At 49.4% G+C, this 22,719-nt stretch overlaps 1 protein-coding gene across 1 annotated transcript in view; it reads left to right on the top strand.

The window, feature by feature from the left end:
* The first annotated feature begins 2,961 nt into the window (after nt 1–2,961).
* The window catches only part of ITPKB (inositol-trisphosphate 3-kinase B), a 70,790-nt gene continuing 51,032 nt past the window's right edge, over nt 2,962–22,719 (top strand). The window contains exons 1-2 of the mRNA XM_065058642.1: nt 2,962–3,336; nt 4,753–5,936. Coding sequence (XP_064914714.1) covers nt 4,905–5,936 — 1,032 coding nt within the window. The 5' untranslated portion in view covers nt 2,962–3,336; nt 4,753–4,904. The remainder of the gene's footprint in view (nt 3,337–4,752; nt 5,937–22,719) is intronic.

Genomic DNA, 22,719 nt, shown 5'->3' with positions numbered 1-22,719 from the left:
TTGGTTTTCCCTAAGGAAAGCAGGTCAGGGTAAGGAATATATCACACACTTAGAGTGGAAAGTGCTGAGACTTGCAATGCATCTCAGTCTTGGGGCTCCTACCAGCAGCCAAACCTCCTCTTCCCCCCACAAATCCACACATGACGGGGCCCGTCCTGCTGCCCCTCCAAACAGCCACCACACAGTGGGCAGCAGCCACAGCCCAGCTGAGCCATACACGCTCCTTCACAGGGCACAGTGAGCACATTTGGAGCAACCATTTTTAACTGATGTGATAATTAATGTACATGTCTCCCTTCAAGTGCACAGAGGTGCTGGGAGGGCATTCATTTTGACAGCTGTGGTATTTCTTTTGCCAAATGCTTATAGCCAGTGCGTCAGTGAACGATGTTAAACAGCTAGGACAGTTCCATGCCCTTCTGTAGGTGTCTGTCCTGGCTTGTTTCAGGACTAAATACATTGTGCAGTGGATTTATGCCCTTCTTAAGTAGAAGATCCTGTTCATTTTAATGGCCCCACTCTCTTGAATAAGGACAAGTTGCCCCCACAAAATTTGGCCGGATCAACTGCTTGTCCTAACCTGGCCTACTTCAGTATCTTCAAGCACTGCAATGATCTTCTTTGGAAGCAGGAGGTATAAATTCAAATGAGGAACGTGGCTTAAGCAGAACCAAGATCTTTTGAGACCAAACATTGAACTTGAAGAATGTACACTGAGTTTGCAAGCGAGTAGGTGCAGGACCATCTTTTTGTTCTCTTTGTGTAGAACCTAACACAAAGCTACGGAGAGAGCTCCTCGGCAGCATCAAGCAACTACAGCAGTGCTGGCACCTGGAGGCGTCTGTCTGTGTCTGTGAAAGAAACTTGTCTCCTTTATTGCCTCCATCCTTATCCCTGGACTGGACTAGCAACCTGTTTCAGTTTGTGCTTTCCATTTAGGCTAACCTCAGACACTGAGTTTCCACTTTGACTGGAAACAAGCGTGCTGAGAGCTGTCTGCTCTTTCTGCTCTATACAATGTGGACTGCTGCCTGGCTCCAATCTGGAAACAATTATTTCCCTCCTGTACCTACCCATTCTGAAAAAGGATTTATCCCTAGACTGTTTTTTCCTCTTTCCACTTTTATTAGCTGCTTCCTTCATAAAGAAAAGCTTGTTGTTGTATAAAGTGCCCGCGGAACAGCTCTAGCTCTGGACGTCATGTATTTCTGTTACACGACAAAAATGCTGCCATGTTTTAATGCCAGGTCTCCTTTAGGGAGTTCTTTATCAGTAAATGTCCCATAGTGAATTCACTGCTCATTTCTGTGGTTCTGATAGGATGAATATCTGATTGTGCTTGAAATTGTGTGACTTTAAGAAAGAGCTTTTAAGCACCCGTTGTGGTTACGCTGTTGTAAATACACTTAAACAACCCCAAAGAACAGTCGAAACATGCATGGATATGCAGTGGTGCTTGCAGGCACATGCAGATGCTGTTAGCATAGCGTAGTGCAGCTGTTTCAAAAGGAGAAGATACCTGTTTATCTGCATGTATTCCTGCATTTATTCTTTCTTTCCAAAGTTCCTACTTTTTGATGTGTGTATGCAGACATGAGGGAATTGGAGCAAACAGATGACCAGAATCTGCAGATATTTGCAAACAGGGGGAAGCTTATGCCCATGAATAGTGCCATTATACTCGGTGGGGTCACTTTTCTGAGAAAGATTGATCACATACTTTATTTCTTGAAATACCAGTTCCTGACCAAGCACAGACACTGAGGAAACAGCTTGGAGTGGAAAGAGTCTAAAAATCTCTTTTCCTGCGCTGAATTCAAAATAGCATTTCTCTTACTGGAAAAACAAACATAAGCTCATTTTGGGTGTCTCTGTCTGTCTGCCTGCGGGATTGGCAATCCACACCTCCTGCAGATTCAGAGACCTCTCTGCCCCTGTTTACGCTCTAGAGGTTATGCTTTAATTAGAAAAAGCTGATCTGCTGTGACATCAATTTCCCTCTCTGGGGGAAACTCCTAGCTGCAAAATCCTACCAGAGACAAATTGCTGTTATTTTTTTTTCCCTTGGCCAGTCCAGACCAACCCCAAAACTGCCATCTGGGTTTGACCTTGACTGCTACTCTGAGAGCGAATCGCAGAGCCTGCTCTCTTGAAGTGCTGACATACAGACAACTATTTCCAATGAGTTATCTTGATACAGAAATCATGCTGTCTCACAGCCAAGAGCCTGCTCCCTCTGCCAAGCGGGACCCGTGCCTGGGGGCTGCAGGAGCGGAGAAGGTGCTGTCTGTGGCCTACCCTGGATCAGGAAGGTCAGATGTTGTCCTGGACAGGTTAGCTACAGCCCTGCCTAAAGCTGGGGCAGTGCCACCGCAAGTGGACATGCCTGCCACAGTTTACAGCCCTTGCGTTTGGCATCTGGGGGCCACATCCCCACATTGTACGCGCTCACCCAGAGCCACACAGCTTGGCAGGGTGGGTTTCACACCAACGCTGGTCTGTTGTGGGTGACCAATGTGCTGAGAAGGCCTGAGCTGCCGAGCCTGGGGGCCAGGAGATGCTGCGCAAAACGGCTGTGGTAGCCCGTGCCTGCGAGCTGGGCACATGGGGACACGGGTGGCCTTTCGCTCCACGTTCCTAGCGGCGCAGGCACAACCCTTTGCCTTGCCCGCTGTGCCCAGGGCAGGAACACGAAGGCCGGTAGGCGTGGGGAGGCCGGGATGTGGCTGTCCCGGGACCTGCCCCGCACGCTCCGGCCGGGGGTGGAAAATGGCTCGTGTGTCTTTAACCCACAGCGGCCAAAACGCGGCGGTGCTGGTGGCGGTGGTTTTTTTTTTTCTTAGTTAACAATGGAAACTTTTTTTTTCAGTGTTTCCCTCCAGCCGAGCAGCGCCGAGCGAAAAAAAAAAAATAAACTTGTTCCGCTGAGTTCAACCCCAGACAGGCTCACAACTTCCTTCCTGCTCTCCTACCCCCTCCCTCCGCTCTCCTCCTCCTCCTCCTCGCCGCTCCGCTCCCTCTCCTCCTCCTCTCTCCGCCGTTACAGCCGCACCGGGAGCGGGCGCCGTGACCGCGGCGCGGACCTGCCCGGAGCGCGGAGCCGCCCGCGGCCGCGCAGCCTCCGCCGCCGGAGCGCGGAGGGGAAGAGCCCGGCGCCCTCCGCTCCCCGCCTCCCACCGCGGGGCGAGGAAAGCCGTTTGAATCCGCGGAGACAGCGGGACTCCCGGCCGAGCTCCGTGCCTGCGGGGATGGTTCCTGCAGCGCCCTGCGCCCGCGGGCGCCGGCGAGCGCTGCCGGGCGGCGCGCACTGAGGGCGGGCGCGGATCCTGCTCCCAGGTAAGCGGCGGCGGGTGGTGGGACGCGGCGCCCCCTCCGCCGGGGTAACCCCCGAGCGGCCGCGCCGGGGGCAGCCGCGGGTGGTGCGCGATGCCAGGCGGGCCCCACGGGGAGGAGGGCGGCTAGAGGGGCAGGGTGCTGCCCTGGGGCCGGGCGGGCTGTCCCGCACCCTGCCCTGGCCTCAGGCAGGCTGTCCCGCACCCAAAATTTGGCCAAGCACCTTGTGCCAGCGCTGGCTTTCACAGCCAGGCCAGACTGGGAGAGCATGGGTGCTGGGGATCCCTGCACAGAAAGGATGCCCGCACTGCCTGGGCTCTGCTGAGCCTCACGCTGCCTCCGAGCAGTGCGTGGAGGGATGGTGAGCCTTTTGGTGACCCCGTCGCTGCGGACTGTGCTTAGACCTGTGGGCATTTACCTGCCAGGAGCCTCACAGGGATGCACAGGGGTACCACTGACAGTATCACACTCAAGTGCTTCCAAAGACACATACACCACAGCCAGATCTAGCACAGGTATGCATAAACAAGCCCATACACTCATGTAGGCAGCATGTTTGTGTAGATCTCATGGGCTGCCATGGCCCAGCATGGGATGAGCGTTGCAGTTCCGCTGGCACATGAAGCAAATGGACACAAAGGAAGACACGCTTAAGTACAGAGGGGCACAGAGAGCCACCTATAAAAGCAGAGTCTCTCACTCATACGCACACACACAGAGCAGGGCAGACACCACCATACGTGTCTGTACGTGGGATCCGGGCTGTGACTTGGAGGCGGTTGCAGCAGTTGATGCCCCAGAAGGCAAATGTGTGCAGGGGAGGCATGTTTAGACAGGGCACGCGTGAAGATGTGCAAACCCATCCTGTTGCACGTGGTGTGGCTTAGGAGAGTAGCGGAGACGTGGTCCCATACAAAACTGTGCAAGCAGGGAGCCTTCACGTCTGTCACAGAACAGAAATCCGTGCCTGAGGCTTGATCTTGGTTGTAGGGGGTAAACTGGACGGTGGCAAATATGAGCTATTTGGAGTTTTTCCCTCCCTTCAGAAAAAGTCAAACTTGAAAGCTACCAGCTTTCAGCTCACACCAGTTTACTATAACTCTGGAATTCTGTTGTGGGAATGGCTGCTGACTGCGAGTCCTCTCGGACACGGCTGCTGTGGCTGCGTCAACAGGCAACCTGGAGAGGGGGCAGGGAAGGCAGGAAAGAGGGGAAACAGCCCCAAACCCTGTTTCCTCTTGGCTCAGATCCTGATGACCAGGCTGGCCCGTGTCCCCAGGGGTGGCACACTGGGGATGAGTGCAGGTCTGTGCAGGGACACAGAAAGAGAAGAGTCCAGCCAGCTGTGTGCACAGCTGGAGGATGAGCTTAGGAGGGTGCAGAGCTGCTCTCACCACTTGTCTCTCTTTCTCCCCCCAGCTGTCCCATTTTATGGAGCTGTGGTCCAGGGCCAGCCCAGCTCCTCTGCGATGTTGCTGGTCCCGGCGTGGAGAGACCCTCAGGAGCCCCACGGAGCCTGAGGGCCAAGGCGGCAGTGGCGGCGGCCCCCCTGTGCGCCCCGGCTGACTACTATGGCCGTGTACTGCTATGCACTCAATAGCTTGGTGATGATGAATAGCAACAGTGAGGTGACAAACGGCGGGAGCAAGACGCCGCCTCCTCCCGGGCAAGTGCTGCCCAGGGGCCCAGAGACGCCCGGCAGCTGCCGCCCACTCCCTGTCTTCAGCCCGGCCCCCGTGCCGCCCCGCTCCCCACGCCGTGGCCCCGCTTTCCTCTTCCCGCCGCTTGAGGAGCCTCCGCGGCAGCCGGGCAGCCCTGGGGGGCGGAGGGGCAGCCGCAGCGAAGAGGGGCAGCCAGGATCCCCCACGGCGTGGCAGCTCCAGCGAGAGCTGCACAATGTCCAGGTGAACCAGAAAGTGGGGCTCTTCGAGGCACACATCCAGGCGCACAGCTCTGCTGCCCAGCCACCACGGAGCCCCCGGCCATCCTCCCCACGGCCGTCCTCCCCACGGCCGTCCTCCCCACGGCCGTCCTCCCCACAGCTGTCCTCTCCACAGTCGTCCTCCCCACGGCCATTGTCTCCCCGGCCATCCTCACCCCGGCCCCAGCCTGCCAGCCCAACGGCGCCAGTGGTGGGACTTGGAACCTTATCCCAGCCAGGAGCCCGTGAGGAGAATGAGGCCCCCACTGCTGGTGGGACAGAGGTCTCTTCGAGCACTGCAGAGCCCTCGGGGAGGCCAGTGGGGCTGGTGGTCCCAGCTGTAGGGCTGGCAGAGGGCAGCAGCCCCCTGGAGCTGTCAGGGCCTGCACCACAACGAAGTGAAGTGGTGGTGGCCCCCGCAGGACTTGGGGGCCAGTGCACAGCCATTGGCACGAACATCCCCGCCGTCATCGTCACGGACCTGGGGGGCCCAGAGGAGGAGGCGGGTGCTGTGCCCCCCAGCAGCTTGCCCGTTCGGAAGCTGTCGTCGTCCTCAGCCTCTTCCACTGGCTTCTCCTCATCCTGGGAGGAGTCCGAGGAGGACATCTCCAGTGACCCTGAGCGCACCCTGGACCAGACACCGGCCTTCCTGCAGACCTTGGACCAGCAGAAGCCCCGAGTGGTGAGTCTTGCAGCAGCCCCAGGGAGGTGGGGCGAGCGCTGGCCGCATCCCTGCTCCGAGGCGCAGCTGCGGCGGGAGGGCAGAGGTCTGTCGCAGCAGAGGTCTGCAGAGAAACTTTCCGTTTGCTCAGCAGTGCTTGCTTTCCCTCACATGGAAAGCTAATCCCTATTCATAGTCTGAAAATCCCCTGCTTCCAGGGGAGAGCAGAAGTATCCATCCCGCTGTGCGCAGTCCTTGCAGAGCTTCCCCAGCGCTGCGGCTGCCCGCCGGCGTGCTTATTGTGCACCCACGGACGGCAGCCTTCTGCTGACGTGTGGTTACGAGCCTCAGCCATCCCTCGGCACAGCTTCCCTGGGTTCTGGAGGTTTCCCAGGATTTACATGAGCCTAAAGGAGAATTTATTTCCTCCTTGGAGTCGAAACTGTGTGAGCCAGCTGTCTGTTAAAGTTTATACAGATGCCCATCAGCATAATGGCTGTGCACCTTTCACATGGAAGCAAAAATCTCTAGAGTTTCTGGTAATTCTCCTTTTGAATAAAACTTTTTGCTTGTGGGGTTTCTTATATTTTAGGTAAGCATATTTTTATAAGGTAGTTGATTTGTTTCTGGATCTTTTTTTTGTTGCGGGGCTGGTTAGGATGCTTCAGGCAACAGAAAGCATCAGTGTTGTTATCCTTAGAGCAGAAAGGTGTCCTCAGAGAGGAGGGCTTTGAGGCACTCTCCAAAGGCAGGCACACATGAGATTTCTTGTGTCACTTGCGGAGTTTGTTCCATGTCTGAATGCTCTGCACAGAGAGTGCTTTGTTCTGAGCTGTCACACCATTTATCTAGAGGGCTTTGAACCACTTTACCCCAGTGCAAGGTGCCCATCACGAGGTTCTCCGACCAGCACGTGGGCTCTCCCATCCTCCAGCTGTGAGGCATCACATTGATTTGAGCTCAGCTGTGGAGCCTCGCACTGACAAACTGTGAAAAATGCAGGGCAGCCCAGTGGCTCCTTAATTTAAAGAGTTTGATAAAGGCACATCAGCTTCCAGTGCTGTGATTCACCATGTTTAACTTTCCATAGACAGAAGATAGTGAAACTCTGGCTAAGCTCAATGACAGGAGAAAGACCAGTGCAGGGAAACATCTAAGTAAAGTGAAGATATCAGACTCATGAAGAACTGAAAGACTGTGGTTTGTAACACTCAACAGGCTGAAGTAAATGTCTTTGCTTTTTTACTTGTGTCGTCCTGTTCCAAGAATTCAAGCTCAGTTCTGCTCAGGATGAAGAAGCAGTTGAGTAAAAGTACAATTAATGAAGTTATGAGACTGCGGTTTATCATGTTTGTAGAAACTTTCATATTTTAGGGTTCTCAACTGATGAATAAGCCTGCTCCCTTTGGGAGCTGCTACAATCCTTCTGCTGATTAAATTCTGCTGGTTTTGTGTGCATGAGCTGTAGTAATCTCTGCTCTATTCTCCATACTAATGACTGTTCCTAGTGCCGGATCCCACCGATTTGCTGCTGAAAACAGTTCCGATGCTCTTGTGGAGAACTTCCCGCAGCCTCAGGCTGACTCTGTGCAGCCTCCAGTGAGCTCGGCCAGGCCAGTGGCTCAGCCGTGAACAGGCAGGGCTCGTTTATATTGCCAAAAGGCCTGGATCAGAGCGAGCTCAGATCAGGTCTAAGATCAGAGTAACTCTGCTGGGTTCAGTGGGACTGCTCCAAGCTGAAAGAGATGAAGATCTGGTCCAAAATGTGTCAGGCGGCCTGAGGAGATGCACTTGATTTTCTGTTTCAGTGCTGGAGTCATCTCAGCAGGAGTGGCTGGGCTAATTTACAATGATACTTTCTGCTGGGCTCCACAGGTCCCGTGCAGGGCTGATCGCTGGCTTTGGCAGGTTATAGTCAACTTCTCAGCAGGGTCATGCACAAAGGCCCAGTAATTCAAGGCTGATTCATATAAATAACACCCAACTTTGTGTACCGGTTGGCAACACCGTTTAAGTCCATAATGACAGCAGAAGGCAGCGACTAAGGCAGTCTCAGGTTGTACACTCATTTGTTTTCGTGAACTCACTGTTTCCTTTTAACAACGCACACGGTCTGGAAATTAGTTGTGTAATGAGGGAGAATGTGTGAGAAGTTCTCTCGGTAACTCATGCTTTTCCGTCAAAATAAATCCTGGGAGACCTTGGCTGACAGAAACCAACGTGTTGCCTCTGGGTGGAGTAGATAACCCTGGGCAGGCAGAGAGGGAGGGCTGTTATACCTGCGGGAGAGGTAATGATGAGCGACAGAAAAGCAGTTCTTGCTGCAGATACGGTCTGCGTGGCACATCTCCCATAGCATGTTTACAGATTTGATAAACAGCAGACTTGCTTCTGCCCTTCCTTTCTGGAGGCTGTCTGGCTTAGCAAATCTGTTAGGGATGTCCGGCTGTCTATTGTAGTTCCTCCTGGTGTCCCCAGGAAACGGGCAGATCCCCCCGGTTGGGAGGGACTCACCCTCCATTTGTACTTCAGGTAGGAAGCTTCATTTGTGTTTAGGCCTGCAAATTGACCAGTAAGAGGATTACATTGCCTAGCGAAAGGGAGGGATGGAGGGTGGCCACTCTTTTTGGACACCATGACCTGGAGCAACTCAGTGGCTGATACGGGCTCTGCCTTTGTTTATTGAAACAATTTACTTAGTGTGTTGCTTGTCCCTGAAGTGCTCTGGTGCCCGGTGGGCTGCGCAGCACTGGGACATGGTGACCCTGCTGTCATTACAGCAGACCTGTGAAGTGCAGTGACAATAAAAGCAATGTGGTGTGTTGCTGTTTAACTGCAAGTCCACTTAAGGTCTGAGTAAACCTCCACGTAAGGGCTTATGCAGCTGTGGCTTTCCCCGGGCTGTGGGCTGCTGCTGGAGAAACCCCATGCTTGTTTATTGGTGCTTGCAAGGTTTCAGAGACACTTGAGCGATTACACTTCTGGGGCTGTGTGGGAGGGACAGCCCATGTGGGCAGCACATTGGGATGGGGACACTGTGGTTTGACCGTGCTGTGGGGCAGCGCTCACTGCACAGCCTCTGCCATAGAAAGTCAGGTATTTTGGGGAAGGAGTGGGTGTCTCCACTCACCCACCGCCCAAGCCATGGGGACACAGCGGCCATCGGAAGGCACTTGTCTCTGTCACAGTGCGTCTTGTGTGTGGGGAGGATTTCTCCCCTCCTGGCCGATCACACAGGTTGGAAGTGTAGCGGTGTGAGAAGGGGCTCCCTGTCGCAGGCTTCGAGCAGCACAGGCAGCCCAAAACAGTGGCCTGGCTCCTAAAGGGGATTTCACACCCAAAATAAGCCTCATTCTAGTTGTGACTCCCTTTGACTTCAATGGGAAGGTACAGGTCTATGAGCTTTGCTGTTCCTGGGGGACCCTGTTTGCTCTTCCTAAGGGAGAACTGGTAGACCAAGGGGTACTCAGCAGCAGGAGGCTTGGCCCCTGTCTTGGAAGCTGGCTGCACCCTTTAAGCAAAAGTTATCCCAGTGCTGGTCAGTACAGTGAGTCGTCGTCATTGACCTAAAGCAACAGACGAGTGGGGGGAAGGACATAAATTGTGCAAGTACGTACTATAGAAAAATGACACGTCAAAGGGAAAAAAACCCACCCTTTGGAAAAACTGTGCAAGACACTGCAGTGTTCCTCTTCCTGGCTTTCCCACAGCCGCTGTGGAAACACAGGACATACAGCAGAATAGTAATCAAGCGGCTCTCGGTACATTGTGAAACCTTTGCTTCTTTCAACAGGCAGAGCAGCTTGCTGGGGATAAGAGACTTCCATTAACTGGTGCAAAATGGCAAGAGCTTTTGGAAAATGCTAATGGCACTGCTGCTGCCAGGCCATTTTTTAAATGGATGTATTTGTTTGACTTGCGATGGCTGTAGTGCATTTGTGAAAGGAGCCAAGTTTAGATAGGGTTAGTGTCAGCCAAGGGCCTGTGGGACCCTTGCTTTTTTCTCTTTGAGATGTTCCAAGGTATAAGCTGATGAAAACACTCCTAATTTGTTCCTATAAAAATCAATCAAATTACATAGGCTTTCATTCCCTTTCCTGGCTGTCAGTGTGATTAGGAAGTCTCTGTGTAACAGAAACCATGACCACATGGCTATGGTGATGTATTCAAGCCCCGGGAATGTATATCTTTCTGCTCACTGTGTTTATGTATTTTACTCCTTCCTCCCACTGTGTTTGTCTTAAAAGCTTCTAAGCTTATGAGCTTGTGTGTGAGTGGTATCACCAATTTAGTATCAGTATAATGTCCAGCATTCTGGAGCCCTGCTTGCTTGCTCTGAAGAGCAACTGTTACTCTAGTAATGCGTATCATTCACCCAGGGAAGGTGCTGAGCACACCAAAGGATAGAGCCTCCTTCAGCCCTGCTGTGGGAAGAGCAGGAGGAAGAGGAGAATCAGGTGGATACCTCTGTGTTTCCAGTCTTGGGGTGCCAGGCTCAGCAGACGGGACAGCACAGTGTCTGGTTTTGTCTGCTGGGACAAGATCAGGACCCCCAGGTGGGCTGGGCCAAGCTTCAGGCTCTTTGTAGATGGAGGCTGAGCGCTCTGGAGAGTTCACAAAGCTCCCGACTCTATTCAGTAGCTTATCTTCTACCTACTCCTGTGGCCTTCTCACAGAATAAGCAGCTTTTTTATGGGCTCCCATCCACAGAGGCTAACTGAAGGTGCTGCTGTAGCCCAACGGGAGACAAATGATGCTATTTCAAGTCCGTTTTCATCAGCATAATTAAGCTCGCTGGGAAGCGTTTCTTTTCTGCTCACGTTCTCCATGACTGACAGACAGGAGTTACATGGCACATAGCAGGTCCTTTTCATAGAGGGACTTACTTGCTAGCACAGCTGCTGTCTCTTGCATATTTTGTGTCTCTAACAATTTCATGCTGAAAGCATTGATAAAAAGTGGAAAAAGCCCAAAGCATTTCCGAGGTGCAGGAAGAACAAACATTAGGCGCATCCTCCTTAGCGTCCCCAGCTCTGGAAGCAGCCAGGTTTCCCCTCCTGATGGGAACTGCAGGATGTCAGGAGTGTGGCTGGTTGGACCCATTGGGTGTTAAGCTGAATGTCTGCGGAGTGAAATTCCCAGATCAGTGGAAACTTTACAGTTTTGTCTTTACCTTTTTAGAGCCTTACAATGACAAAAACCAATCAAACCATAGTCAGCACCTGTCTCATGTTTTCCATATTATTTCTATAATGTGTTAGGACAGATTTGCATGTGAAGAAAATATTATGAGCTCTCGCATGCCGTGCGATGACTGAAAGCCAGCCCTGAGCTAATGTTTTCTTTACGTGTAAATCTGTTCTAACTCACTAGAGAAATAATGGCATCTATGTATGATGTTAAATGTCGCTTCAGCTGAGATTAGTCTTCTGTAATTGTTAGAGATTATTTTTGTTTATACCAGTAGGTAAATTTGTGCAGTAAATTTGACCTGCTTTCTTCCAGTGAAGCCCAGCCAAGCTTTCTAAGAAAGATATGTTAATATTTAACAGACAATGAAAACTAAATGTTAACATTTTCAAGTCACTGCGTAACTTTGCAGCCTAATCCCTGTTCTCAAATGGGACTGTTTGGGAAATATGGGCTTCCACACTTGCTGGGTCAGTTGAAATGGTCTTTTTAGAGAATTCATCTTGCTCAGCCTTGTTGGATGTCTCCTTGGGATAAGTCTTCTCCTAAAGGACCTTTCTTCTCTGTTGATTCTGATGGGATCTTGTATGTGCTTCACAGAATCACAGAATGTCAGGGATTGGAAGGGACCTCAAAAGATCATCCAGTCCAATCCCCCTGCCAGAGCAGGAACACCCAGATGAGGTTACACAGGAAGGTGTCCAGGTGGGTTTTGAATGTCTGCAGAGAAAGAGACTCCACAACTTCCCTGGGCAGCCTGTTCCAGTGCTCTGGCACCCTCACTGAGAAGAAGTTTCTTCTCAAATTTAAGTGGAACCTTTTGTGTTTCAGTTTGTACCCATTGCCCCTTGTCCTATCATTGGTTGTCACCGAGAAGAGCCTGGCTCCATCCTCGTGACACTCATCCTTTACATATCTGTAAACATTAATGAGGTCACTCCTCAGTCTCCTCCAAGCTAAAGAGACCCAGCTCCCTCAGCCTTTCCTCATAAGGGAGATGCTCCACTCCATCATCGTCGTTGCCCTGCGCTGGACTCTCTCCAGCAGTTCCCTATCCTGCTTAAGACAGAGGAAACTGTTTCTAAAGTACTTACGTATGTCTTCTACAAAATTTATCAGAATTCGATTCTTATTCGCACAGATAAAAAGCCAGTTCATGCGTAGCCTGCACAACAGCTGCAAGTAGTTCAGGAAGCTGCTCCAGTCTGAGGTCTACCAGCTTCAAAAGCAAGTGCCTCTGATTTGGCTTTTAAATCAGTGTTTTGGCAGCAAAACATGTGATTTGCTCTGTAACAGGGATGATCACCCAGCAGTGCCTTTCAGCATGAGTTGCGTGGGTATGTTCAGGAGCTCGGGGTCTCCAGCTGCAAGTTTCAGTCTGGGTGTATGTGCTACGAATGCACTCAGGAGTGCTGGAAGCTTTTGGAAAACATAGACCGCTCCTCTTCCCTCCCAGCCGTGGTGCGACTTCGCCGCCGCAGAGCTACTGTCACGGCTGTGTGCCTGTGGAGATCCTCGCTGCCGTAGTCAGCCGTGGGTTGTGTTGAACAAGTGCCAGCGATTTCTGACCTTCGTTTCTCAGAGAAAGGCAATATTGAAGTCTGAAGCTGCTGCAGGCTGCTAAGGCACATATTAGCCTTTTCCCTCTCATGATATTTATTTTGATGTTATACATTTCAACCATGAGAAGAAAGATGTGAGTTTTTTATAGTAAAGAACATTCTTTTTGTTAATGATGTGAAAAAAGGGACAGTCTTGTAGAAGGAATTCAATTCGTCCTTTCAGATCTAAGATTTATTGCTAGCCAAAACATAAGGATTGCTTTTGGAAGGAGAACTAGGGGGTAAAACAACAAGTGCTTAGCACTTAGAACTTGTTGTAAGCAGTACAATGTATTATCTGATCAGCACTACACAACAGGAACTGCATTAGCATGCAGCACTGTTGTGGTTTTAAGTAATAGTAAAGCATCCCTCCTCTCCCTGAAAGACAAACGTGGGCTCTGGAGTGACATACTGATTGACATTTGAATGATTTTGATTGAAAGGATGGAATCAGATTGTCCGTTCGCTGTTTGCTTCACACATTCGATTTCCGGAGAGGTCGGCACTTGCAGTTGCTGTGGTGTGGACCTCACTGAATGGATGTGAGTTTTGCCTAAGGTTTCATCCTTGGCTTCTGGGCTTTCATCCTTGACTTTAAGTCTTGTGCTTGGGGTTTTGGAAAACAGGGCTCTTGGACTGCCTGAAGCAGAGGGAGATCTCAACCTGCGGTCTTCACTGTCATGAAACTCCCTTCAGCCTGGATGCTTTGGGCGCTGCCTGAATGAGGACCAATATATCAACACCAGGAAAAACCGACAGGATGTTTTGGTAGGGTGGCAGTGTTGGGGAGCTGGCCTGACCCTCTTCTCTCCTTCAGCATTTGCAGAAAGGTGGAAACATGAGTGGAAGTCAGCAGAGGGCTGAACGCCGACAGTAGCACCTACCTTCAGCATCACCTCCTCCTCCTCCCCCTTCGCTTCCTGTCCCTTTGCCCTTGCTTGGGCAATTCATCTGCAGCAAGATAGAATCAAAGAACCCTCTTCCTTTGCTAAACAATTCGCTCCTTTTGTTAGGGTCAGATAAAATGCTGATAAAAGCTGTAGTAGCTGCGCTGAAGCCAGCAGGAGCATGCTGCAGATTTGGTCCTTGATCAGTTTTTGCCTTGCTCTCTCCTGCATGTATCTAGTTACATCTTGTGATAAATCCAACCTTTAACTGAATTATTGAAGCAGATATGTGGTCCCCACAGGGGTTTTGCCTCTTGATAGGTACAGTGCTTCAGAGCCTTTGGGGACAGGAGTTTATAAATGGAAAGATTTGCAGGGCGACTTTTTGGAAAGTGCATTTTAGAGTTGGGTGGGTTTTTTTTCTCATTTCTTGCTGAACAATCCCCAATCCCTGCTGCCTGGGAGAGGGCAGGAGCAGAGCCCGGCCCTCAGCTCACCACTGAGCCGTGTTCAGCACAGCCCTACTTTGACAAGGCGTTTGGGGGAGGCGTAGGAGTAGCTTTTATCCCACTGAGCTAAACGCATTTGAAACATTTTCATTAAATGCGTACTTAAATACAGTGGTTGAGGGAGCCTGTGTGTACCCCTCAAAAGAGAGAAGGGCAGGGGTGAGGGGGAGGTGAGCAGGCTCCTTCTCGCCATGTGGGCCATAGGAATTGCTCTGCTCCAGCGGCGTCCTCCCACTGCAGGCAAGGTACAGAGCAGCTGGGGGAGAATTAGCAACATGTCCAAGTGTAATATGGTTGCTATTACGGGTAATATATATTTAACACTCTGCAGGGACCATTCAAACCTGCATCTGTAGGAAGGGGAAAAAAGTCAGGTTCGCTTTTTTGGCAGACTGCAGATCAGAGAGTCCAATCTGCAATCTGTGTTGGTATGTTTTATGTGGGTGGGTTTTGTTGAGTTACAGGCAAAGTTATTGCACCCCTAGGCTACTCACATTAAATGTTTCTCCAATTTTAGCAACATTCCTTCCAGGCTCAGCTACATTTGTTTTTTATCTTCTCTATGGCAATTGATGATCTAAGTCTAAAATGTATAACTCCACAGGATCTCCTGTTATATATTTCTTCCACAGCTGTAGCTGAATTGGGACAGTATAATCCAATGACATGTTGTAATGCTTAATGCTTTCTTTAATACATTCCAGATTAAAGGAGTCAGCAAAGTTTACATATCCAAAGTAATAAATTTAAACAATAGTAACGACAAATCCCAAACCTTGATTCTATCTTGAAAGTGTTGTTTTGTTTTGTTTTTTTTCCTCCTATCTTCTCTGGTCTGGCTAAAGTCTGTTTGTAGGAAACTCAACAGGACAGATAAAAGATGATGAGACAAACAACTTAATCCCTTAATAATGTCAAGTGGAAAATCCAACAACAGATTGGCAAGGAACTCAAATAACAACAGCAAAGTTGTCCTTACTGAGGACTACAGACTTAGTTGAAAAGGACAAGCTTGGGATATAATTAGAGATAATCCTGAATCATTGCCCACAGGTTCAAACATTTATTTGAACTCTGAAATGGAGCCCAATTCCTCTTTTTTTACCCATGCCTGCATAGCATCAGCTTAGCTTCACTGAGGCCAGTTGAGCATCACGTCATGCCTTGTGCTGCCCTGGGTACCCACACAGGGGACTGTGGAAGGCCCCAGGGTGGTATTTCCACCTCTGGGTGCTGATCCAGATAGGAGCATGCGGTAGCACTGAGTGCCCGCTGCCCAGGTAGGTGCCTGCCCTGGTAGCATGAGGAAGAGGAGACCTGGGCATCGCTTGCTGGCTTGCTGCCTCCGAGTCACACTGTCTCACAGAATCACAGAATGGTTGGGGTTGGAAGGGTCCTCTGGTGGTCGTCCAGTCCAACCCACCTGCTAAAGCAGCTTCACCCAGAGCAGATCACACAGGAAGGTGTCCAGGTGGGTTTTGAGTGTCTCCAGAGAAGGAGACTCCACAACCGCTCTGGGCAGCCTGTTCCAGTGCTCTGGCACCCTCAAAGTCAAGAAGTTTCTTCTCATATTCAGATGGAACCTCCTGTGCTTCAGTCTGTGCCCATTGTCCCTCATCCTATCATTGGGCACCACTGAAAAGAGTCTGGTCCCATCCTCTTGACACCCACCCTTGAGATATTTATAAACATTGATGAGATTCCCTCTCAGCCTTCTCTTCTCCAGGTTGAACAGACCCAGCTCTCAGTCTCTCTTCATAAGAAAGATGCTCTAGGCCTCTAATCTTCTTTGCAGCTCTCTGCTGGTCTCCCTCCAGTAATTCCTTGTGCTTCTTAAACTGGGGAGCCCAGAACTGGACGCAGTACTGCAGCTGCAGCCTCACCAGGGCAGAGTAGAGGGGGAGGAGAACCTCTCTCAGCCTGCTGGTCACACTTTTGTTAATGCACCCCTGGTACCATTGGCCTTCTTGGCCATCAGGGCACATTGCTGACTCGTGGTCAACCTGCTGTCAACCAAGATCTCATCCTGCTCTTGCCAGGGCTGCCACACAGCTGCACCGCCATGCAGCAACCCCCTTTCCTTCTGCTTAGGGCAGTCTCAGGCTGCCATTAATGGATACGCCTGGAAAGCGAGGCATGTGGCCACAGAAGTAGGAGGCACTCAGAAATGCAATTGCCAAGCAGCTTCAGAAAGAGCGTGTTAATTATTGTCTCCTCAGAGCAGATTGTGCTTAGAGCTCACAGTCCCGCACCCTGGGGTTTGATGGTGGGAATGTCTTACTGGGGTGGAGATCAGGGCGTCTAGAAAGGAAACAAAGGAAAGAGACTTTAGATCTCTGTCTTATCTCTATCCACCTGAACTACTGTTGTATTTTAAAAGAATATGTGAAACCCATTGTTTGGAAAAACCCTGACAAGTGTGCTCTCCCAGCTCCATTGTTTTAAGTTCTCTTAGGAATTTGTATATAAAATGTTCCCAATCCAGTTTATCTCTCTCTGCTTGACAAATCCTGGCTTTCCCTTGTGTACTTTTAGCAGAGTGGGAACTAACCTTGATCCTTTTGCAAAGCCAACAGAATTGCCTTGTCGAGTGTCACGCTGCCACCTTCACACGCAAACAGTGCGTGTTGCAGTTTTTGAGCAAGATGTACCACCACTGAAAAAATGTCTGTGTAAAGCTCATGCATTCCAGATGAACTTTTGGAAAAGCAGCTCTGAACTGAACCAGACTTTGTTTTGGAAGAGGGAGGAACTAATGTCTTCTGGCTCTTGTGGAAGTCCCCTTGCACATCAGGTTAAAACAAGTGGTCTGAAGCCAGGGATACAAGTAAGCTCCTCCACTGTTAGCAGCCCCTCATCCGTGTCTCATCTTGAGGACAAAAGACTGAGCCTCTCTCCTCAGGCTGTTGTTTTCTCAAATTACTCTCTGTTGCTGGAATGTTTTTTTTCGATCCCAGGAAGGCAAGTGTTGGCATCCAGGTGGCCAGAAGTGACTGAAACGTTGACCAGGTGCCAGGCTGGTAATGAGAGGGAAATGCAGAGGTATCACGATACCACCTTGTCTGTTCTTGTCTGCCTCTGTATTGTATAGCTTTCCCAGCTCTGATATTTGATCTCTGAGCTTTTGGACAGCTTCAAGGCAGTTCCAGGTCCCAGGTTTATTCCCGTGGATGGGAAACCTTCCCAGAAGGGCGAAAGCTCAGAGAAGCCTGTTTAATATAGGCTGATCTCATGCTTGAGCATACGCAGGAGTTGACCTTTCAGCACTGAAATAAAAAGTGATGGGAATAGAATAAATCACAGCCTTCAAAGAAAAGCCAAGTAGCTTGCACCTCAGGAGAAGGAGTCAAGGTAGGGAGGCTGAGAGAGCTGCAGAGGGGCCAAAAGACACATTCAGAAGTGATCTTTGAGCAATGGGTTTGCTGAATCTTTGCAGAGTGAGCCTGCAGAGGAAAGGCTATTGAGATGCAAAACTGAGATATGAACTGATGAGTCTTGGAGGTGAATTTTCTTGAGGTAGGTTGGAAAGGCTCTGTTAGGGGTGTTATCCTGAATCAATGTGTGACACTCACAGATAGGTTGAATGTGCGGACTGAGAGAAAGAAATCAAATCGTTCCACTTGCTTAAAGTTTCAGGGTAGGAGCAAAACACAAATGAGACCGGTAACATTTACACTCACATTGCAAAGGCGTAAGTTGTTCTACGAATCACCAGGCTGCAGAGAATCAAGCCTCTGTATTGCATTGCGAGCCTCGGAGCCATCACATTTCCATCAAAGCCAAAGACAAAATTTTCTAGGTGGCAGGTCCGAGCCCCCATGGTGCACACCTTGAACTTTCAGGGGCCTGGCGCTGAATGCAATATTTTTCCAAGAGAACCAAAACTCTAAGCACTTCCCTAATATCTGGAAACCACAGCCTGATGAGGAACTCCCTCTTGCTTGGTGGCTGATTCCTGATTCCTCGTTCTGTCTCAGGAGTGACTGGACTGGGGCTTTTCCAGGGCAGCCACAGGGGAAGGTGGGTCTGCGCTGTGTCACAGAGCCCGTCGCTGCCCAGGAGATGCTGGGGTTTGCTCTCCTGGCCTGCTTTGCCTCTGGGCCATCTGTGCTGTGTCCCCAAGGCTGTCAAACCCCAGCTCCATCCAGACAAACCCTGGCAAGACAGAAGATTGTAGGAGCTGCCTGGAAGAACAGTTTTTTGGCAGAGAGTAAATTTTCCAGCAAATATCGAGGGGTAGGGGGAGTCAAAGTGATTCACAAATTCAAACACATTTTCTGAATAGTTCTGGCCTAGAAAAAAGTACAGAGGTGGGGGAAGAGGGATGTTAAAAATAGCCATGTGTGTCATTCTGACACTTTCAGAATGAACTGTTTCATTTTGGGAATGGTTTGTTTATGTTTTGCAAGCATTTGAAATGTAGATTTGATTCAAAATGACATTTTTCACTTAAAAGTTGACCTCACTGCTGAAACACATTGAAAGAAGAAAAGAGAAAAGGTATTTTGGAACTTACATAACCTGAAATGAAACAACCGCTTTTGCTTTGGCTCCAGATGAGACATTTTGGAGTTTTCCTTCCACAGCCCCATGATTTCAGCTGTGTTCAGCCTGACCTGCACGCCTCCTCTCTCCATTTTTTTGGTTGAGCTCTGATGTAAAAAAATCCATGCTATGTCCAGCTCCCCTGCTGGCCAACCTTTAAGTCTAATGCCATGAAGCAAGTATTTTAATTTAATCTGAGGTCAACCACACTTTGCTGTGATTCAAAGTGAAACCTGTGGTATCAAATGAATAAGAGCTGTAGGTTTTGGAGATAACTGGCAGCTTCTCCGGAAGGTGCAATGTTGAATCTCATTTAGAAAAGTAACCCAAACTCTTGGGGCCCTGAAATCTGATCTGGAAATCTTCAGAGAAGCCAGAGTTTGCAGACAGCTGAATGGCAGACTTTCACTCCCCCAACACTCACACTGGACTCATTGAACTAATTCATTAAAGGGAAATGAGCAAACAGCTCTTAATTACTTTGCTGTAGCCAAAATGTGCTGCAGAGTTTCCCTGGACAGAGGGGAAGGAACATGCGTGTTGGCTATATGATGAGCTATTGTTGAGTTTTCTGTCCCCTGCTGTGTTTTGTGCTTGGTTGGAACAAGTCGTGTCGTTTCCTCAGCTCAAATCCATCCCTTGGCATCTGCAGCGGAGCCGCCTTTGCTGAGATTTACCTTGACCGTCTTCTGAGCCCCCTCCCTCTGTGCCTTGGGAGGGTTCAGGCACCATAGAGGGAGAAACGATGCTGCAGCATGGAATGGCAAACTTTTTAGCAGCAGCCCCTCTTGGGCAGGGGCCATAGGAAAGGCCTTTTCCATTTGTGAGAAAACCCTGGGTTTTACCTGCAACAGGAAGGCTTGCAAGCATTTTTCTGACCCACTGTAGTTTTAGTGTTACTGCAGGGTCGATCTTATGGTGTGGACACAATACAGATGTATTTATTGAGTGGAGCGAGGAGCGGGCTGTGCTCCCTGCAGGCGAGCTAGAGCTGCAAGAGCAGGCAAATGGGCTGTTGAAATAACTGCTGCTCTCAGCTGAGAAATGGGCTGAATGGAAAGAAAGGCCAGAAGGGCACAGCATGTAAGCCGACTCGGCTTTCCTGTAACAAACAGAGAACGCCAGCTCTCCCTCCCTGCCCCAGCCGACACAAAAAGCCCATACACAACTAAAGCGAAATCTGCCTTCCTGTTTGTATGGGTGTCGTGAGGCCTGGGACAGCATCTCCACCAAAATTCAAACTCATCTCCCAGACGAAATCTGGAGGTAAGGGGTGCAGACAGATACAAGCTGTCACCGAAGAGCGAGGACCGTATAAAGAACACACAGAAGCTCACGCCGCATCCCTCTTGGTTTTTTTACATAAAACACAATTTGAAAACTAATAACTTTTTCCACAGATAAAGGTGATTCAGAGATTTTTGACACAAGCAGCTGCTATGAGACGGGAAAACAGCTTTGACTGTATTAATCTTAAAGTGGGGAGGTAGCGCAGAGCCTGCTGGCCAGCACTTCAGTGCAGATTGTAAGTTTTTAGCAAAAAATCTTGATTTTCCAACTAAACAGTTGCATTTGGACAGTTATCTGTTAAACGTTGCACATGTCTTTTGACAAGGAACCTTAGTGTCTGACCATGCATGGAAAATACCGAGCAAGGTTTTTGAACTATCCTAAAGCACCTTTTCATTGAATGTTGCAAAGGTGCTGTGTGAAGTGACACCGAATGTTCTCTAGTGGCTCTAAGCGTGTTTGGATTCTCGTCGGATGTTCTATAGTTTGCCTCTTGAATTAAGATGCTGCAGTGTTCACTTTTTTCCTTTCCAGCTCATAGGTATGTGTCTTTGCTCCCCGCAATGGGAACGGGGCAAGGATATTCTTTCTTTTAGCATGTCCTTAGAGCTGTTACATGTTTTAAGGGTATAATCCCCAAAGCAAAGGCCTGGACATTGGGTGTATCCATGGGCTGCTGCACACTTTCCTCGGCCGCTCCATCTGCAGGGTTAACTTCAGTGCAATCACACCAGGAGGGCAGTTTTGAAGATTGTACACAACATGCAGATGGTCTTCTGGAGAGCAGCTGCCTTTGGAAAACTGTCTGAAACTACTGTTGGCGTAACAAACAGAATATTTCCAGGATATAAAATTGGGGGAGGAAAGCAGCTCTACTGGCTATTGTCAGAAAGCAGAGGCTTGCGTAACATCAACGTTTTCCATATACTGTGCAATTAAGTTACTGGCTTGGGAATTAAATTGCGAGTCAGTTTAGACAGCGTGGCCAGCTGTAACGTAACACACATTACAACACACAGGCTGAATGTTATTACTTGGTGTCAGTGTTTATTGAATGGAGTGGGGATTTGAGAAACAAGCTTTGGCCCAGGAAACACTAACAGTATGATGGCACTTAACGTCTCTAAAGCAGCACAGCCAGCGTTAGAATTTTTGGGAATAAATTATCCAAAGATAAAATACTTCGGAAAATACCTGCTAATCCTTTTAAACCCCTAAGATATATTAATTTTCATATTGGGTAATGAAAAGCCACAGATTTCACCACTAATCTTGAAAATATCCTGTGGTTTTTGGAGAAGCAAGGGAGACTCCAGGTGTGGGTTCAGCGGCTGATTTTGCAGCGGCAGTTCCAGCTGATCTCACTGGAAAGTGTTTATTTGCTGCTGTCTGCTGGTCCCTTGCTGTCTCCTTTTGCTACTGCAGGAACCAGGGCCAGCAAACACTGCTCACCGACTCCTTGAACTACGCTTCCCTCTCATTTTTATTGAGAACAGTTGACGCTCCAGAACATTGCTTCGTTTCAGTTGCAAGACTGGAATGGGATCGGGCCAAATCACCTCTGTCGTATCTCCCTTGAGTCTGGTGGGGTTGCACGAGGGATAAATCTGGTCCAGAGTAGCAATAACACGAAATACAGATGAGCAGGGTTAGTGCGTTGTTTATATAAATGGCTAGACCATGGAGAGCTGGACACGTTGCAAAATAGCCTCCACAGCTGGCTCCATCAGGAAGCCTTTGGAAAGCACGGCATGGGCAGAGCAGCGACAAAGTGTGTCACAAAGACTGAATTTCCCCTCTGTTCATATGGCAGGTCTCTTGTGCTCAGAGCTGAGGGCCGCGCTGGCTGTGGTGCACGGGCTGAGCTCACCAGCTGTGCTGAACCGGCAACTCAGGGAGCAGGACAGGTCAGCTTGCCATGCCCTCCGATGGGAGTAAAGTTATAAATACAGTTGTGGAACAAAAATAGGAACCGTCCACCAGAGCTGTTTCTGATGACCTCAAAGTAAAGTTAGAATTTTGTTATTTTTTTTCTCTGTTTCTTAGCCGAGCTCTCCAGCAGAACAGGAAGTAGGCTGAGGAGCTGTTTGAGTAACCAGAGTCGTCAGATCAATGGAAAAAATGGTTTGAGTACATTTTGTGAAAGTGCAGCCAGCAATTTTGAAATTACTGCAGTTTCTCTTCCTAGATCAGGGCTGTTGTTCATGCCAAGGGGACTTAGGTCTACCGCTGCTGTGTCTGTGAGCAAACAGAGCGTTTCTTTTTCGTGATGTACATCATGTGCACCCGGGGGTGAAGCAGAAGTCTTTCCCTTCGTGTCCTTGGATTACATTCCAGATGAGTTAATCTCTCAACATGATCAGGATCCTACGTAATTTTAAAATGCCTACCATGCCATTTAGAAGAAAAATAAACTTGCTTTTCCTGGGAGTTGGGCACGAGGAGGTCAGGGTAGGTGAGGAGGGAGGAAGAGGGTAAGAGACACCATTTTGCTGTCAAGGGGGAAGATGCACAGTTCTCAATCTCAGAATTGAGGCTGGTCCCACATTTCAGTGACACTTGCAGCTTCTTTCATGTTTTGCAAGCTCATCCGAGAATTGAATGCATGCCAAATTAATCTTTCAAGGGAAGCAGAGCTAGGTTGAAAATATCTCCAGCACAGATATTTCAAAGGAAGTGCAACTTTTAAAAAAGCATCTGAAGTGCCTCTAAGAATCTGTTTTTTTCCTGTTTCTTTTTTTTTTCCTTTTTCTCTTTCCTCCCCTTAGTCCCACATTTT

The sequence above is a fragment of the Columba livia genome, chromosome 3, assembly GCF_036013475.1.
Source record: "Columba livia isolate bColLiv1 breed racing homer chromosome 3, bColLiv1.pat.W.v2, whole genome shotgun sequence".
Taxonomy (NCBI): Eukaryota; Metazoa; Chordata; class Aves; order Columbiformes; family Columbidae; genus Columba; species Columba livia.
The sequence above is the reverse complement of the archived record's forward strand: the minus strand, read 5'-3'. Positions and strand labels throughout refer to the sequence as shown.